This window comes from Aplidium turbinatum, chromosome 3 (assembly GCF_918807975.1).
Source record: "Aplidium turbinatum chromosome 3, kaAplTurb1.1, whole genome shotgun sequence".
In the NCBI taxonomy this organism is placed as follows: domain Eukaryota; kingdom Metazoa; phylum Chordata; class Ascidiacea; order Aplousobranchia; family Polyclinidae; genus Aplidium; species Aplidium turbinatum.
Genome location: NC_137474.1, coordinates 42,149,896 through 42,169,555, shown reverse-complemented (window position 1 = coordinate 42,169,555; position 19,660 = coordinate 42,149,896). Strand labels below are relative to the sequence as shown.

At 39.0% G+C, this 19,660-nt stretch overlaps 1 protein-coding gene across 1 annotated transcript; it reads left to right on the top strand.

Annotated features, from left to right (window-relative positions):
• The first annotated feature begins 587 nt into the window (after positions 1 to 587).
• On the top strand, positions 588 to 12,545 carry LOC145767051 (methionine synthase reductase-like). The gene is made up of 4 exons (XM_082578789.1): positions 588 to 742; positions 2,411 to 2,554; positions 6,483 to 7,365; positions 8,234 to 12,545. Exons 1-4 carry the CDS (start codon positions 694 to 696, stop codon positions 9,312 to 9,314), a joined length of 2,157 nt encoding a protein of 718 aa, XP_082434915.1. The 5' UTR covers positions 588 to 693; the 3' UTR covers positions 9,315 to 12,545.
• Positions 12,546 to 19,660: the final 7,115 nt, after the last annotated feature.

Genomic DNA, 19,660 nt, shown 5'->3' with positions numbered 1-19,660 from the left:
AGTTGCAAATTTTACATTAATAAGAAAAAGATCAAATACCTGAGTTTTTGAGGTGGAGACTGGAGATAATTTGCGAAAATCTCGACTTATACTCATGTATATAGGCTACGGTATGTTAAGGAATATGTAATATCTATGTTTTGATAAATGGTCCTAATTTTTTGTGTTTTGTTTAAATGTTTGGGTGGAAGTTGACATTGGTGACCTATTGGCTTTTCGCTGCCATCTTTGCTGTACGAATTTTTTGTGTTTGTTGTGTTTTGTATGTTTTTGTTTATTTACCAACAGGACAAAATAAACTGAACTGTGAAGTTCTGGAAGCAACATTCCCGGATACCTTGAAAACCATTCTTTAAGATTGCACCTACTTCTAGGTTCTATCTAAAAATCATTAAACAATGTTAAAAATGAGAATATTTTTGTGGCATCCAGGATCCAGTTGATGTTGAGGAGATACTCATGGAAATGACAAAATTCTAAACAGACCGTTGGAAATTCACGAGTGGGCATATGGCAGCACTAATTTCTAACTTGACCCACTGACCCAGACCAAGCGACGAAGTCAAAAGTCTAAGGAAAAAGGAAGGCACACTTACCTCGCACCTACAGTCCACCACCTTATAAAATAGTGATGAAACTGAAAGGAAGTCCAGCTTTTTTATTATAATAACAACACATGTTACTAGTTAGGCTATGGCTACTAGAAACCGCATCATTTACATTTTGTATGGATCACAAACAGGTAATAAGTTCAAAACAACTTTCTTCAATAGGGTACTGCAAATACTTAGTTTTCATTCTATTTATTGCCTGATGATTTTGCAATAAAAGCCAAAGGTATCCAGGCCTATTTAATCATTGTCTGTAAGCTTGTAACAGTAGATAGCCTATTTAGTGAGATTTTGTGCATTTGCAGTTTGTGTATTATTTCGTTGTTTTGGATATGGACAGCTCAACAGAAAACCTCTGTCCTTCTGCCCCGAGCCAAGGTACCTTGGGGTGACACTAGACAGATCGCTCACATACCGCCACCATTTGGTGTCACTGCGCAAGAAACTGACATCCCGCGCTGCATTACTGAAGCGCCTGGCAGGCTCTAGCTGGGGGGCGAGGGCTGACACTTTGCGAATAGCAGCCTTAGCCCTTGTTTACTCTTCAGCAGAGTACTGTGCACCTGTCTGGTGCCGCAGTGCTCACTGCCACAACATCGACACTGCCATAAACAGCGCCCTGCGCACAGTGACCGGATGCCTGCGTCCCACACCATTGGACAATCTCCCCATTCTCGCTGGCATCCAACCTGCTGAGCTTCGTCGCTAAGAAGCCGCTCTGTCCCTCGGTCGACGGGCACTGGAGCCTAATCATCTTCTCCACCACAAGATCTCTGCCTTCCCAAACGGGCACCCCCGCCGACTGAAATCAAGACACCCATTCGTGCCAGCCGCTTAACTTCTGATCAACGAAGCTGATGAACAAGACATCTCTGCGGCTACTTGGGCGGACCATAAATGGAATTCTGAATGGAGGTCAAGCACCACCAGACTCCATTCATTCATCCCCGACGCCGACACACGCCCAATCGGCCTGACACTACAGAGACAGGCGTGGGTGCGCCTCAACCGTCTCCGTACGGGCGTCGGCCTTTTCCGCTCAACCATGCACCAATGGGGAATGGCTTCTTCCTCCTCCTGTGAATGTGGTGCCGAGGAACAGACCGCAGACCACATCATCAATGACTGTACCATCTTCAAGCCACCTAACGGAGTGGAAGGTCTGCGCGTCATGGATGATGAAACTAAAGACTGGCTGCTCTCTAGCAGCCTTCCAGTGTAGTCCGGGAACATCGTGAATCTGGGGTGGTAAAAGGATAGACCCTCGGCCCCAGAAGCTCAGACGACGACGACGAGCTTTGTCTGATGCAAATAAATATTATTATTATTATTAATCCTTGCGATTTTTGTTGATATTTTCAGTGTATGGGTAGCTACCTTATAAGTAGCATTTAGTCTTGCATGTTTTCTCATCCTTGCAGTACAAGATATTTTCACCTTTTTGTGCTCTTTTTGCATGGTATTTTTTTACTTTGTTGGCATCATCAACTAGGAGAATAAAAGAGAGTGAAGCAATGTTGAGGTGTAACTTCAAAAAATATGCCTACTTTACTAAAATTGTACAAAATACAATGTATATTACTGGGAATGTCATAGTATATACCGGTAGTCTATAGTTTTCCCTGATAACTCAGTTGGTTAAGTGCCTGGAGTACAACTTGAGCCTGTTGAGTCTTTCTCATATGGATTAGACGTTTTTATTCAACAAGTTATTCTCTGATGAGGAATCTATTTGCAAATGTAACTATACTTAATTTTTTAATAAAGCATCTTATGAATTGTGTCAACAACTGTTTTAGGACAAGCTGAGGAAATTGCTAACCAAATTCATGAGGAGGCAATCTACAAAAGCTATGATGCCAACATATGTTGTCTCAAAGATGAAGGAAAACATTTTGAAATAAACTCGATTAACTGTGCTGTGTTTATATGCTCAACGACAGGTGAAGTGATTTTGAAGATTTATGTTGTTTTCTAATCTTTTGATTTCCAACTATGTTTTATGTATTTTATTATCAGCAAATTTAACAAGAATTAAACAATGGCTGATATTATTGTGTATAGGCCTACATTAGGGTGTTGCAGGCGCCCCGACCCTCTCGGATTTTGCTTACCTTTTTTGTGGTACTGTGTTTAGATCAGTAGATCACAAATATGAAGTTTCATAAATTTTCATCGACGTTTACCTCCACCGCCGAGGCCATTTTGAGGCCCACTTTTTGAAATTTTTCATGTATTTTGCCACCAGAGGACAGTGTATAAGTTTTGCAATATTGGGGGTACATTTAAAAGATGCTCTATGATGTTCTGAATTGTTTTAAAAAAAAATTGGAGAAATGGGATAAGTATATCCTAAAATATTCAAGTTTTGTCACTAATTTTTTGCACAATACTGCCCCTAGTGGTAAAAAGAAAAGTTAAAATATTTTGAAAACTACTCATCATATTGTTATGGAACTTGCATGCACCCCTCCATTTTCATGGGTAAGGACTTTGATTTCAGCAATATTTTTGCAAAATATTACCACTAGAGGGCGGTAGTTCTAATTTTGAACTATTTTCCTGTGAAAAGGCGATATTGTTGCATTTCTTGAGCTGTGCTTCTGAAGAATACAATTTCATGGTTTATGCACAACAAAATTTGTTTGTTTGTTTATCTTTATCCTGCATTGCGGGAAAGCGGACTTGAGCGCTATGCATCGGTGTACGCCTTCCGACATACACCTGACCCACGCTGCAGCCGACGGCAATGTCTGTTTCCGGTTGTCTACTTTAGTTATGACTTGAATTTGGTACTACCCATCACTCGAAATCGATCACTAGGTAGAGGCAATTATCGTAAAGTTTCTTGCCCAGAGAAACAACAGCAAGTGCGGGTGGCTGGAGTCGAACATGCAGGCTCTCGACTGCGAGCCCAACGCGTTAACCACTCGGCCACGGCTACAATTTATTCAATTGTAAAGAAACTGCATGCATGCATGTACTATATCAATAAATCCAAACAGGCAATGTGAGTCTTAGTTAACACAATGTTCGCAAAGGCAGTTGTGCATCTTCATTGTGTTGATAAATGACGTTTTCTAAGATTTAGTATCTTTCTTCGATTCTCCTCCACCACTTGAATATAGTTTTGCAGATTTTTTTCTTGTTTTTCTAGATGAAGAAAGTCGGATACCACTTTTACCCCTCTCTCTGCTGAATCATTACAGACTTTGAGTGCACTTATGATACCATTAGCAGAAGCATAGCCATCATCTATTTCCCACTTTTTTGGGTGTTTGACAAGAAAAGTTGTTGAAATGTGCAAAAGTTCAAATAACATTTTGCTGCTGGCATTTGCATAGGAGCACAATGACAGTGAGTTACCATTAACAATGTCTGGCAGCTCTGGCTTACCGTATCCATTACCAAACCTGTTTGTAACCTGGCCATGGAAACTTGCATTTAAACGCAGCAGAGTTCCAGCCAAAGCTTCCTTTTTATCAATAGTGACTTGTTTGTCCCATAGAACTAAGGGGATCAGCTCCCCAGTTACATACCATGTGTGCCTACCTAAAGCTTTTAAAGCAGCAAGACTGATAATTTTGTCTACTGCAGCATAGCTTTTGATGTCACTTACCAGTTGCAAATCTTCTCGGGGTGCTGATGCAGCAATTGGACAGTTGAACCACCATCCATTAAATACAAAACTGCAAAGGTCAACAAATCACTCTATGTTTTGTATTTGTGACTTGGAAATGATTCCTTGCGGTAGAAAGTCTTGCAGCATTACTATCTCATAGCAATAGAGCTGCTTTCCCATCCACCTTGCTCGATGGACAGCAGAGAGAAATGCATGCAGCAGAGAAATGGCCTTAAAAAAAAGAAAAATTTAAAACAACAACACCCAAAAACTTTTTTCAAGCCATCTCTCTGCTGCATGCATTTTTTTTCAAATAAAGCTAGACAAACCACTTCTCTGCCTAGCATGCAGAAAACATATTGGAGAAGTTATACTTTCTCATGTGTGGGAAGCCCTGTAAGTCGAAACGTCAAGATCTCCAGGCATTGAACTATTCGAAAGATTCCGGAACAAAGGATTCAATGCAACCCCACATGCTGCAGCTGTACTGCACACCAAAAATCCTCAAAAGAGTTGGGAGAATTTGTAACAACTCAAAGCAGAAAAGTGTAAGCACATAAAGTTTGAGAGAGATATGCAAAATTATCAGAGGGGTGATTACAAAGAACTTTTAGACCTGATGACGGTGTAGATTGGAATCAACAGTGGACAGTACAACTTCATGAAATGTGGTACAGTCCATCGAGCAAGGTGGATGGGAAAGCAGCTCTATTGCTATAAGATAGTTATGCTGTAAGACTTTCTACCGCAAGGAATCATTTTCAAGTCACAAATACAAAAATTAGAGTGATTTGTTGACCTTTGTGCTTTTGTATTAATTTAATGGATGGTGGTTCAACTGTCCAATTGCTGCATCAGCACCCTGAGAAGATTTGCAACTGGTAAGTAATATCAAAAGCTATGATGCAGTAGACAAAACTATCAGTATTGCTGCTTTAAAAGCTTTAGGTAGGCACACATGGTATGTAACTGGGGAGCTGATCCCATTAGCTCTATGGGACGAACATTCGAACAAGTCACTATTGATGAAAAGGAAGCTTTGGCTAGAACTCTGCTGCATTTAAATGCAAGTTTCCAACTTTCCATGGCCAGGTTACAAACAGGTTTGGTAATGGATACGGTAAGCCAGAGCTGCCAGACATTGTTAATGATAACTCATTGTCATTGTGCTCCTATGCAAATGCCAGCAGCAAAATATTTTTTGAACTTTTGCACATTTCAACAACTTTTCATGTCAAACACCCGAAAGAGTGGGAAATAGATGATGGCAATGCTTCTGCTAATGGTATCATAAGTGCACTCAGAGTCTGTAATGACACAGCAGAGAGGGGTAAAAGTGGTATCCGACTTTCTTCATGTAGCAAAACAAGAAAAAAATCCGCAAAACTATATTCAAGCAGTGGAGGAGGATTGAAGAAAGATACCAAATCTTAGAAAACGTCGTTTATCAACACAAAACTGCCTTTGCGAACATTGTGTTAACTAAGACTCACATTGCCTATTTGGATTTATTGATATAGTACAGGTATGCATGTAGTTTCTTTACAATTGAATAAATTTTGTTGTGCATAAGCCATGAAATTGTATTCTTCAGAAGCACAGCTCAAGAAATGCAACAATATCGCCTTTTCACAGGAAAATAGTTCAAAATTAGAACTACCGCCCTCTAGTGGTAATATTTTGCAAAAATATTGCTAAAATCAAATTCCTTACCCATGAAAATGGGGGGGTGCATGCAAGTTCCATAACAATATGATGAGTAGTTTTCAAGATATTTTAACTTTTCTTTTCACCACTAGGGGCAGTAATGTGCAAAAAATGAGTGACAAAACTTGAATATTTTAGGATATACTTATCCCATTTCTCCAATTTTTTTTTTAAACAATTCAGAACATCATAGGGCATCCTTTAAATATACCCCAATATTGCAAAACTTATACACTGCCCTCTAGTGGCAAAATACATGAAAAATTTCAAAAAGTGGGCCTCAAAATGGCCTCAGCGGTGGAGGTAAACGTCGATGAAAATTTATGAAACTTCATATTTGTGGTCTACTGATCTAAACACAGTACCACAAAAAAGGTAAGCATGGTGAAACCAAGATTTAAATTTCATGGGGCGCCTGCAACACCCTAGCCTACATATTTAAAAAGTATCAACATTTATTCAATTATAAACTAGTTTATCTATTAATTAATACTTTACACTTTTAAAAGCAAATTTAACTTATGCATAATAATTTTATTTAGGTGATGGAGAACTTCCAGAAAATGCTAGAGCATTTGTAAGAAAAATCAATCGAAAAACACTCTCCAATGATCATTTGGCACATCTCAGATATGCCCTTCTTGGTTTAGGAGATTCAAATTATTCTACATTTTGTGGAGGACCAAAAAGACTTGAGAAAGCGTTGACTTCACATGGAGCAGTTCCCTTTTTAAAAACTGCTTTAGCAGATGATGGAACAGATTTAGAAATGACTGTAGAACCATGGATCGATGATTTGTTTTGTGCTCTTGAAAAGCATTTTGATGTAACTGACAAATGCAATAATGATGTGATGATTGATAAAAGTACTTCTTTAAACAGTTTTAAGACATCGGAAAACAAATCTCTAAGCGATCAAGTTTCTTCTGGCTCATCAAATCTGTGTCCAAATGAAACACACGTTGATTCTTTGAAAGATTTAACTATTAACAATTCCTTTGCACATTCAACAACACATATACCTGAAGTTCAAAATCCATTAGAAAATGGTAACTTATCTGGTGTTGAAGAAAGTCTAGAAATGTGCTCAGTTACTGACTCACCACTTCTCAAATCCTCAATAACTGAACCAAATCTGTCATTGCCTCCATTAAGTAAAAATTACTTAGGGGCACATAATTCTAATCAAGACAATTTTGATCCCAAAAGCATTTCTTATCAAAATGGTGCAACCTTTCCCATTGCCACTTCCGAAGTTCTAACTGTGACAGTAACAAATGCCCGGGAGCTTTCAAGTAGCGATGCTTTGAAGAAAGCATTGGAAATTGAACTCACGCTTGAAGAAGCATTTCCTTATTGTCCTGGTGACTCCTTTGCGATTTGTTGTGAAAACAATGATAAGGAAGTGGAGTGGTTGGTTGACAGGTAATGAAACTGTTGTAATTTAGAGGGAGTTGTTGTCGATTGATTGTGATAATCTTTGCCTTTGAATTGATAAAATCTTTTTAAAGTTTTTAGGCAGTTTTGCATACTCACAGATGCTTTGAATCACTGATGCAGGCCTGATCAGTGATCACTGAGGGTGACTGTGTAAACTTTCCATTTGTTGCTGCCTTTGAATTATTCCATCCACCAGTTACACATTTCTGCACAAGCTTAAGTATAAAATTTATAGGCTAAGTAAAAGATTGAGTTTTCAATAAAGAGATTACTATTAAATTAGACTCTTTGGTTTTGTTGCTACTTTTTTGCCCTTTTACTTCAACAACGCAATGATCATGTGAACCGATTCTTCGCCAGTAGGCTACAAAAGTCGAGGCGCTGTGACTTTTGCCGAATTAATAAAATTAACTGTTCAATTCAGAGGGTGTGATAGCCCCCCTCTAAAGTACAAAAAAGTAAGTTTGTTCATGGTGTATTTGCATTTGTTGAATTAATGTTCAATATGTGTGTTTTTGTTGAAGCCCCCCTCAGGCTACTTGCTGGAACGGGTCTGCTACTATTCGGTGAGTCCGATTCGGTGAGTCTGATTCGGTGAGTTCCTAACCTCTAACCCTAACTCCAAACCCCTAACCCTAAAACGGCAATGATAACTAGGCTACAGTACCCAATAATTTAAAAAAAAAATTGAAAAAATCCCCCGTTAAGGGATCGGACTCACCAAATCGGACTCACCGAATCGGACTCACCAAAACGGGCCATTCCGTGCTGGAACCACCCTTGCACACCTATTACCAGTAATTGAATTTTCTTTCGTTTATGTGTTGATTTCTATGCATATCTACATTTTCAGATTGGCTTACAATGTGACGTCAGACGACCCTTTGCAACTGGTGATTAAAAAAGACGCGGCCAAGAAGAACGCCGTTATCCCACCACATATCCCACAACCGTTTAGCATCCGATATGCACTGAGTAAATGCTTGGAGATTAGAGCTGTCCCAAAAAAGCCGCTTCTCCGTAGGCTTGTTAATGCGACCGTTCTCTCTAAAGAACAACGCTGTCTTGAAGAGTTATGCAGCAGACAAGGATCGGAAGTGTACAGTCGAGCTATAAGAGCGGCTAATATTTGCATTTTGGATTTACTCGCCACTTTCTCAACATGTACACCTGATTTTGAAACACTTGCAGAGCATTTGCCACGATTGCAACCTCGGAGATACTCTGTTGCTTCTAGTAACTTGGTCAGCCCAAATAAACTCTTGTTCGTATTTAACGTGGTCAGAATAACCGCGGAAGATGGCAGGACTTTTCCAAGAAACGGTGTTTGTACAGGGATGTTAGAAAACATATCTTCATCTTTCCTTAATTCTGCTTGTGCTGAAAACCCGGTGAGTGAACAGAGTCGGAAAATTCAAATCTTTTTCACCAAGTCAACTGGGTTTCGTCTTCCAGATGATGTAGCTACTCCGATTGTTATGATAGGGCCTGGAACTGGAGTTGCTCCGTTTCTTGGCTTCCTGAGACACAGAGAAGCTTCCAGCACAGTCGCAGAGATGGGAGCGTCTTGGTTGTTTTATGGCTGTCGGCACAAAGACCGGGATTATCTGTACAAAAGTGAGCTGGAGACCTTCAAGTTTAAAGGCGTTTTGACAGAGCTAATCGTCGCTTTTTCAAGGGATTCCCAACCTACTCATTCACCAAAGTATGTGCAAGATAACTTACGTTTACATAGTGCCGCTGTTTCTAATTTGCTTTTGGAGAGGAAAGCGGTGTTTTATGTATGCGGAGATGCGCGGAATATGGCGAAAGACGTTCGACAATGCATTATTAACATCATTCGAACTACAACGAACTGTGATGAAGAAAGTGCGAATGAGAAATTCAAAGAAGTCGTATCTGAAAAACGTTACCGCGAGGACATTTGGTCTTAGTCATGGAGTGCACTTTATCAGAACTGCCTATCCAAAAATGTAATCTCTGAATTAGAATTCAAATCAAATAGGATTGAGTTTACAGTCTTAGTTTTTGTGACTTTCAATCAAGAATGCGGATAGACACCATTTATTTTCTATTGCTTAATTTTGCAATTTTTTTTGCAAATTGTAAAAACTGACTGTGTAGTGTGTATGGGGCTGTTTCCAACAGCGGCGTAGCGTGACTAATTTTTCAGTTTTCTCTTTCAGCAAACTTTACGCATTTGGTCTACTTGTATTTAAAAAAAAACTGTAGAAATGCCCCAGGGATTTTTTGAATACAAGTAAGTAGACCATGTGCTTAAAGTTCGCTGAAAAAAAAATGGTTACGCTACCCCACTGGTCTCCAAGCGTCGGATTTATCCCCGGAGTTCTCCACAATTACCAGTGGCATGCTTTACGTGCTACCTTTGCGGTCGCGCATTGGACTGTTTCAGGGTTGCCAGATTGTAAAGGCAACAATATACCAAACTTTGAATTAAAATATAGGCTACCAAATATATACCAAGCCTATTTTTACCTGAAAAAAACAAACTATGAGCAATTAGGAGCACATATACAAACAATACATGTTAACAAAACTTAACGGCCATTTTTCATCAAGAACCTTGAAAAATAAATGTTTCACAATGCATTGATAATATGAATGGAAAAGTTTAGTCAAGTAATTCAAACTCTTTTCCATTCTCATTTTCTAGAATCTAGATCATACATATTATGTGAATGAAAGTTTGCGAACATTTGTTGGGTAACATCAAATTTCTTACAGCATTCTCCTTTCATAATTAAACAATGCCTTACCCTCAGAATTGCTTCTAGCATTGGAAGTTTAAGCCTATTTCGGAATTTAGTTTTTACACAAGTGACGTGGCTAAACATTCTCTCAACAATAGCGTTACTGACTGGAGTAGCCAAACAAGCAAGAGCATAATGTGCTAACTCTTTGTAGGGTTTACAACTACAGTTTCAAAGTTTCGGATACCAAGCCAAAATGGAACAGTTTCTTTTGGTAATCCGTCAGGAAAAGCAGACTTTTCTTCTCACATGTGACAAATTAACTTTCTGTACTGGCTTTCAAGATCTGGGTTACGTGATAGAAGGTGCTGAAATGGAAGTTGCGAAAACGGTAAACGTGACATCTGTGAAAGAACTACATTTGGATGAAGGCCATTTAAGAGTTCCAATTAGCTCTGCTGCTGCAAAGTATTCTTTTAAAACTTTCTAATTTTCCAATAGATTGGTAATCAACTTTCCGCGTACTAACCACCTTGTTGCACTCATTTTTTGGAAAGGAAGAGAACCTGAACTGCTTTCCTCAGCAGTATCCAAGGCCTTAAATAAAGTCTTGTACTCGTCTCTCCTAAGTGCACTCTTACTAAACCAAGATGGAATTTCAGCTAAAAGAAAGCCTAAAGCTGAAGGAAGTTTTTCAAAACCTTTCTCTACACACATAGCAAGACTGTGGCAAATGCACTTAAACAAAACACAGCTGGGCGATTCCTTCAAAATCCTTGAAAACACCGAGTTTTGCTCTCCCACCATGTTTGCTGCTCCATCACTTCCAAATCCGATGCAGTTCTTAAAATCCATACCAGCATCTGCAAGAGTTTGTTTCAGCAAACAAACAAACAAAGCTTCTCCTGTAGCTCTGGTGACGGGAACTAATCCAAGTAATCCAACATCAATCTTTTCAAGCCTTTCATTGAAGTAAATCACAAGAGCACACGTATGTTTGTCAGAGGAAATGTCAGTAGATTCATCACAAATCAAAGAAAAGGGCTTGTTTTTTTATATCTTCCATGAATTCTTCAAATAATGATTTGGACAAAACGTTGTGAATTATTTTGGAGCACTTCGTTCTGTGCAAGCGAATATTGGCTAAAGCACTGCCTGTGCCATGCTTTTTTACTATCTCACTTAAATGATCCACTTGATACAGAACAATGACAACATACCGAAGCAGCAAGCTCTATTTCCACTTTTTTAACTTCCAGTGAAGGTGACACGCTTTGAAATGTTATTTTTCTTGAATTGTTAGTTTCATTTTCTCTTTTCTTGTGTTCGTCTGTTTTGTGATGCTGGATGATGGCTACTTTTCGTACCGCAAGCACTTTTCTGCAAAGTTTGCAATAAGGTGCATCTCCTCCATCACTAGATTTAGAGATCCAAGAAAATTCATCAGACCATTCTGAACGAAATTTTCGTTGACCATCATAACGTGGTTTCCATTTCCTTGATGCCATTATTATTCAATTTTGAATTTCCTATACTCTACTGTTACTGTAAAGGGTTGCCAGATTGTAAAGTAAATCTCTGGTAGAAATTCAGAAACAGTTTTTTTAATTTCAAAAATATACCAAGAATAGGCCTATACCAGTTTTCCAAAATATACCAAACGAAAAAATCGCATACCAAACATGTTTGAAATATACCAGATTTCTGGAATTTGGTATATACCAGCCGGCAGCAGTGGCCGAGTGGTTAGCGCGTTGGGCTCGCAGTCGAGAGCCTGCATGTTCGACTCGAGCCACCCGCACTTGCTGTTGTTTCTCTGTGCAAGAAACTTTACGATACTTGTCTCTACCCAGTGATCAATTTCGAGTAATGGGTAGTACCAAATTGAAGTCATAAGTAGAGTAGACAACCGGAAACAGACATTGCCGTCGGCTGCAGCGTGGGTCAGGTGTACGTCGGAAGGCGTACACCGATGCATAGCGCTCAAGTCCGCTTTCCCGCAATGCAAGATAGAGATATGAAAAACAAACAGTTGGCAACCTTGGACTGTTTAGCTATTGTAGAGCCTGCAAATGACGTGACTGAATTACAAATCTTCGTTCCGTAGTACTGCCATATTTATAATTTTCCTACACTAAATGAATATACAATGCGCTTTTTTCCAAAAAATTGTGCACTCGTGCAGTTCAAACTTGGATAACAGTTCTTTCAGTTTCTTTTCAAAGTTTTCTAATCTTATGCAAGCAATTTGCGAGACCCACTCAATACATCTACGTTTCGGCTGTGGGATATTTGGTCATTACTTCACTATTCGTCAGTTGCTGCCTACGTGCAATAGGTTACAAGTTTTGTGGTTTGCCTCTCGAGCTTTGCATGCTTGTAGGAACAGATTTGAACTTTTATATTCTAGAAAACGTTTATTGCAATAAAATGATAACTATTCTATGCAAGGCGTTTAGAAAGCCTCGTATTGTGTGCATTACCAATCTGTTTCACGTACGATACAAGGTATAAAAAGAAACAGAAAAGAAAATTGTGATGGCCGTTGTGCACAAAAAGCCGTTTAGTGCCAGAGGGGTTTCGCCTTCGGCTTTTGTGCTGATAGGTCTAAGATCGATTCCAGGTCGGGTCAAACCGAAGGCCTTAAAAAGGTACCGATTGTGTTCTTTCTTGCGTATAACGCAGTGAGATTAAGTCTGGTGAGCATAGGGTGACGTCGTAAATTTGATACAAAATTAAATATGAGCCCTTTCGCTAAAAGACCTTGGAAATTGTGGAACGACAAAAAACAAAACATTATTGTTAGTGCAAAATATATTTGCAGCATAATGGCCCAATTCACAAATGCAGATCAGGGGCTAACTAGCAAAGCAATCATATATAGGTGCAATCAATCAATCAATGTTTTATTTGTCAGTAACAGGAACATAGGTATAGATGTTTGAAATATGCAATTAATGTACACAATGCAAAGTTACACAAGTTCCCATACCGACTGGGAGACAACGAAACGACCATACGGTCTACAAGTCAATTGCCACCCTACCGAAATGACGATTTTGCCATTTAAACTAAGCTTACAAGAGAGAGAGGGAAACCTTTTCTTTTGTCTGTTGCGACAATTGCGACAATACGAATAAAATAGTACCATAGCTATCTAAATACCACAACAGACCGTTGAATAAAATCTAATAAATCGATACGGGGCTTTGTGTCACCCTACTGATATCCTTAAAAGATCACGAATATGAGCATTTGTGAGTCTCCTATGCTTGTTTATTTTTACAAAATTCATTGATGAAAAGAACGACTCACAAAGGTACGTAGAACTAGAAGCGAAGCAAGTAAGGACCCTTCTAGCCAGCCTGGTTATGACTGGGTAGTGGGTAGCTATACCTTTCGAAGGTTACAAGTAATAAACAAAACACATTTGGATCTGCGATACAAATTTCATCTTTAAGATTACGCAGTTCAACCTGCATTTTAGATTCCAGCAATGCATATTCAGTGGAAAGTTGGGCTTTCCAAGTGCCTTTAACATCAGCAGACAGTGGATGAGAGATTAGCTGTATAACTGAACTGATAAACATGTGAGGGCATGAATCGACAAATTTTTGGATGCAGAATGCTGAAGCACACGAAACTAAAATGCTTCACTATCTTGTCCGCACCGTTAGCTCAGTGGTAACGCGCCCGGCTCAAGATCACCCGACGCTGGTTCGACTCTCAGGGTGTGCGCGTGAGCAACGCATTTCAGGACTGCTCTCCAATCAGCGGCACGTAGTGAATGGAATAATTTCCCTGTAACAAAACTTCAACAATCGGAAAACTTCACTCTGCCAATCTCGATAACCGGCCCTGCGTCTGTAGGGATTTTCTTGTTCTAATTGTTATATTTTTTTGTTTATAAAAGTAAAATTTAAAAGGATATATTAAAAGGATATTGAGGCTCTCTGTCTCTAATTAAAAAGGATAATAAAAAGGCTTCTGGCTGTCTAGTCTAGGGGTATGACTTCCTACAAAAAAACAAACGAATAGAATCATACATTTTATTGTTTATCAATGTTACAAGTTTTAGTATTCGGGTAGTTGAGAAAATTGACTAACTAATCTAGTTTATTGAGACGGGTGTCGGATGAGTGACATTCTCCCGGCGTGAATTTAACCTTCTCGTTCTAAAATTCAGTCCGTTCGTTTTTCTAGTCAAATTTCGAATGCCTGTCCTTTTCAATTCCCCGCTTACTTCATAATATACCGGTAGAGCCTTTTCATCAATAATGGCTATCGTAAGAATCAAGGGAAAAGCTATACCGGTTTCATAGTTATGTCGCATTAGAAATACAGATGTGTTAGCTAGATTCTGTGTGAGTGGCGTTTGTTAACAGGAAGCTTGACTTATGTTCTATGAGAACGTTAGGTTTTGAATTTGCAGCATTGAAATGCATTTTGCAATAGGCCTACTGATAAATTTCGGTTAAATGTTAAAATATAAATTTGTTATTTAAAAACATGGTACATGTTACACGTCAATAGCCTCTACAAGTATGCCAAACTAACAGGAATAACCTATCAAGGCTTTGTCAGTCCGAGGATAAAGATTCAAAACCAAACCAGACATTGGAAAATCCACACAAAAAGTTGAAAACATCCGGAATGGGATCAAAATCCGCCATTAGTCGGCAGCAGTGGCCGAGTGGTTAGCGCGTTGGGCTCGCAGCCGAGAGCCTGCATGTTCGACTCCAGCCACTCGCACTTGCTGTTGTTTCTCTGGGCAAGAAACTTTACGATAATTGCCCTTACCCAGTGATCGATTTCGAGTAATGGGTAGTACCAAATTTAAGTCATAAGTAGAGTAGACAACCGGAAACAGACATTGCCGTCGGCTGTACGTCGGAAGCGTGGGTCAGGTGTACGTCGGAAGGCGTACACCGATGCATAGCGCTCAAGTCCGCTTTCCCGCAATGCAGGATAAAGATATGAAAAACAAAACAAAAAACAAACAAACATTTGAACACCATCGTTCTAGCTAGTAGCTATTATTTACGGTAACGACTAGAACATCACACAACTAAGGCGAAAGAGAAAATTGAAAAAAGAAAGCTAATCGGGGGAAAAAAGTGTTGCTTTGCGAAATAGAGTTTTTTGGCGCTAAAAGCAACTACTTTCAATTCTCTATTTTTGCAAACCATCATTTTTTCCCGATTAGTTTTCTTTTTTCAATTTCTCTTTCGCCTGAGTTGTGTGATGTTCTAGGTTTTTTCCATTATTTACCGTGATGCACTGATGCAGCTACAAGACGCAGTCATGCAGAAAACCGTTGCATTTGCATTGCAGCGAAAAACGGTAAGCAGTCAGTTTCTGTGATTTTGTTTTTGGCATTTTTGGAACTTTTGTTTTCATCTGGAGAGAATCTTTTGTCTATGCATAAACACACATTGTTGGCAATGGCATGTATGTGGTGCATTCATTAAGTCTGTTGCCTGTTTCCGTTAAAATATTGTATTTAAATGCTTTCCAAACGAATTCTCAAACCAAGGCACCTACTAGCCTATATTGCTGTACTCTGCTGAAAGTTTTCACTCCTCATTCATATAAGGCTTGAAAATTTGGTTTTGGTTTGAAGTTTTATCCTCAGATTGACAAAGCCTTGATAGGTTACTTATACCTAGTAGTTTCGCATACTTGTAGCTAGGCTTTAAATGCAGGCTGGTTATCGAGATTGGCAGATTGAATCATTGAAGTTTTCGATTGTTGAAGTGTTGTTGCTAGGGAATTATTCCATTTATTAGGTGCCGCTGAATAGAGAGCAGTCTTTACTGTGCGTTTCTCAAGTGCAATCCTCGAGAGTCAAATCAGCTCTGCTTGATCTTGAAGCCTCTTCAATTCATTTACAAAGTCACACGCTAACCAACTAAGGTATTGTGTCAGACAGTTTAACACACCCCGAGAGCTTGAAGTTACCGGTATGTCTTTGTAAAGACACTCATGACTTGCTTGAAGGATAGTTAGCTACAAAGATTGACTGACTTTCCCATTCATGTAAGCTTGAATATGACACAAAGGTATGTTAGTCTGATTAAATTCTTTTGTTGCTATTTTTATGCTTTCCTTTTTTGTATGATGTAAAGCTAGAAGCTGTTATAAAAAATTGAGCACCAGATGGCTTGGCAATAAATCAATCTAGATTTATTAAAAATATAGGAAGGGAATGATAATAAAAACAAATTAAAGTTGAAGAGACTAGCACAGTTGTGTGGGCCAGGTCAGGGTCTAATGCAGTGGTTCCCACCCAACCGGGTGCCATATAATTCAGTAAGGTGCCACAAACTGTTTCTCATATTCATTTTTTATCTGTCTTCACATGGTTAGCCAGGATAATTGTTGCTGATAAATTTTCATTCACCATTGATTGTCACAAGTTCTAAGTGTAGTACACTTCTACAGTATTGTTGGAGTTGATTGATGGTACAGAACTTAAAAATAGTTAGTAGAAAGTTGCCTATAGCTCGCAGCTGCAGTTTTTCATCTGACTCCCTTCAGGAAATTTTGTCAGAATAAAATATACCTAAATGTGGTGAAGTATATAATATCATGGAAAGAAAGAAAAAAAAAACAAAAGTAACTTTTGTTTAATCAAAGTAATTCAAATCAACGAAAGAGCTTTGAGGCATGAGACTGGATCTAGAGCAGTGGTTCCCAACTCATTTTTAAGGCGACCCATTTTTACAAAAAATTCAGTTCGGTAAAATCTTGCGACCCAAGCAGATTGTTGTAGTATTTTAAAAGCCATACAAGAAGATTGTGTTGACAAACAGCACTAAAAAACAGTAACTTTTTTCAAAAATAATATATTTATCAAATCACTAATGAGATAGCTGTGCTGGCTTGCTGTCAGTGAGTTTTTGAAATCGAGGCGTTATTTTGCGTAGGCATAGCCGCATGTCGGTTTCAACTTCCAGCTGGTTTTGCTGTTTAGTTTTCAATGCACCACGTGGCGCTGAATCCAGTCTCACAAAGCCAAGTTGTTGCAAATGGAATCTGTTTTTGAATCACTAAATTTGAGACTGTGGGATACACTTTGTACATGGAAGCCTAAAAGTGGATGTTAGCAGAATCTTTGGAGTGTTTGTCTTTGAAGGACGCAAAAGAAATACGATTTGCTGCTTCTGTCGTTATGTCCATGAACTGTTCTGCAACATGGATGGGAAGTCGAGGTAGATCTTTTGCAACAAATGGATCAAATATCTAATCATTTTGGTTACTATGTGTTAGAGATTCTCCATAGTAGTGCACAAACTTTTTGGCAAACTGTTCCAGGTGTCCAATTATGGTTTGCTTAATATCAACTTCCTTGCCACAAATATATTGCGTTAGCTGAGGAAATATATCGTACTCATCTCTGGTAGCATAATTTTTCCAGAATATGAGTTTTTTGTAGTAAGCAGAAACTTTTGCGGTGCGATCAATCACCATAAAGCCGTTGCCTTGCGTAGATAAATTTAGAGAATTCAGAGAGTCAAATATATCGGCAAGGTAAGCAACTTTTGAGTTAAAATCTTCTTGCTAAAACTTCTCGGCTAATCTCACAAGTTCTGTTGCCTCAGGAAGATAGCAATCTCCTCCCGCAAATTACAAACTTGCTTCAGGACACAAACTCGTGACAACCATCGCACTTCTGTGTGCAGCAGCAATGCTTGGTAATAATCAGAATCCACGTCAGTGCACAAAGACGAAAACAAACGCCGATTTAGTGGACTTGCTTTGATGAAGTTTACACACTTCACAACATCATTCAACACTTTGTGCCGCTTTTGAGACAGCTTTTTTTGCAGCAAAGGCCTCTCTGTGAAGAAACCAATTAGTCTATACAGCACTTGGGGCTTTGTGTTTGATGCGTTTTACCACATCAGACTATGTGTGGCCCAACGTGTGGAAAAATTTGTCATGATTTGTCCTACATAGTGTTTGTGACATATAATATAGTAGGGTGGCCCCTTTTGAGGCAATGTTTTCATTTCAACTTGCCTGGGTGATAGACTTTTGCCTTAGCCCAAAATATTAGTAAATCCTAATTTTTTTTGAAATCTGACCCTGTTTAGACCCTGCCCCAACACCATTTTTAAACCGAGTCCCCTAAATCACGTTTTTAATGATAAAATTAGTACTATTTGAGCTAGATATATGTTGTTGGTATTCATGTTTATTGATTTTCAGAAACGAAGACACTTGCATGCCTTAATTCAAGATTTAAACAACTTTTTTATTAATTCATTTTATAGTATCAATGTAAATGCTTCTTAAATTGACCGATGAAGTGATATGATTTCTTTCTGCGAGTTAGGCAAAAAACAAAGTGATGAAAGCACTACTAACTTATTGACCAAGAAGTAACAGCACATTGCATTTCACACAATAGAATCTATGTTGGCTTAGATTTTCTGGTGACACGATACTTTTTCCCGATCCATGGCTTTTTTCTTCTATGATGCACAAAGCTTCCCCAATTTGTCGTTTTTGCCCGGCTATCCGCCCAGTTGCTGTTGTTGTCAGTTTAACTCCATGTTCTACAGAGTGAGTGTGACTTGGATAATTTAGATGAAGAAGATGTTCCACAAATTGCTTAATGTTAACGCATGGTTTGGTCAGGAGAGGTTCATTCAAGGGAATGATTCCTTTTTTGTTTGAGAGGTAGGATATTGTGGAGCACCCACTGCCATATATGGTTATCATTTCTGTATGATACTGTATAAGATGTTGCCTCAAAATTTAATTTGGGAAGGTGAAACTCTTGCACTGAAGAATTTTACGATTGACTTTCATCATTGGTGGTGCGCCAAATGTTATAGATTAATTTGACTGCATTAGCTTGTGATGGTTTTGTTATCATCGCCCAGCATTGCCAAAAGCACGTTTTCGGGATGAGCAAAAAAGCAATTTTGTTGAACACTCTGTTGAATGTCTAGGAGCACTTCATTGCTATTGAATAGATTCAGTGCAAGAGTATCACCTTCCCAAATTATATTTTGAAACATCTTATACAGTACAGAAATGATAACCATATATGGCAGTGCCTACTCCACAATATCCTACCTCTCAAACAAAAAAGGAATCATTCTCTTGAATGAACCTCCCCTGTCGGCTGCATAGCCGAGTGGTGAGAGCCCTGGAACAGCAATCAAAAGGGTGCCGGTTCGACACCGCCCAAGAGCGCCGCCGGTTCGACACTAACCGCCGGTTCGACACTAACCCACTTAATCTAAAATCTAAATCTTCAGCCACCGGTGTAGGTCTAAACCTGGATACATCAAACAAACAAACCTCGCCTGACCAAATCATGCATTAACATTCAGCAATTTGTGAAACATCTTCTTCATCTAAATTATCCAAGTCACACTCAATCTGTAAAACATGGAGTTAAACTGACAACAACAGCAACTGGGCGGATAGCCGGGCAAAAATGACGAATTGGGGAAGCTTTGTGCATCATGGAAGGAAGAAATAAGCCATGGATCGGGAAAAAGTATCGTGTCACCAGAAAATCCAAGCAAACATAGATTCTATTGTGTGAA

What these genes read in the sequence shown, in the direction of transcription:
- LOC145767051 (XM_082578789.1), top strand. Translation starts at nt 694, where the DNA reads ATGGCTACTAGAAACCGCATCATTTACATTTTGTATGGATCACAAACA. An exon ending in GTTTATATGCTCAACGACAG is followed by an intron (nt 2,555 to 6,482) that starts GTGAAGTGATTT and finishes AATTTTATTTAG; the next exon opens with GTGATGGAGAACTTCCAGAA. An exon ending in GTGGAGTGGTTGGTTGACAG is followed by an intron (nt 7,366 to 8,233) that starts GTAATGAAACTG and finishes CTACATTTTCAG; the next exon opens with ATTGGCTTACAATGTGACGT.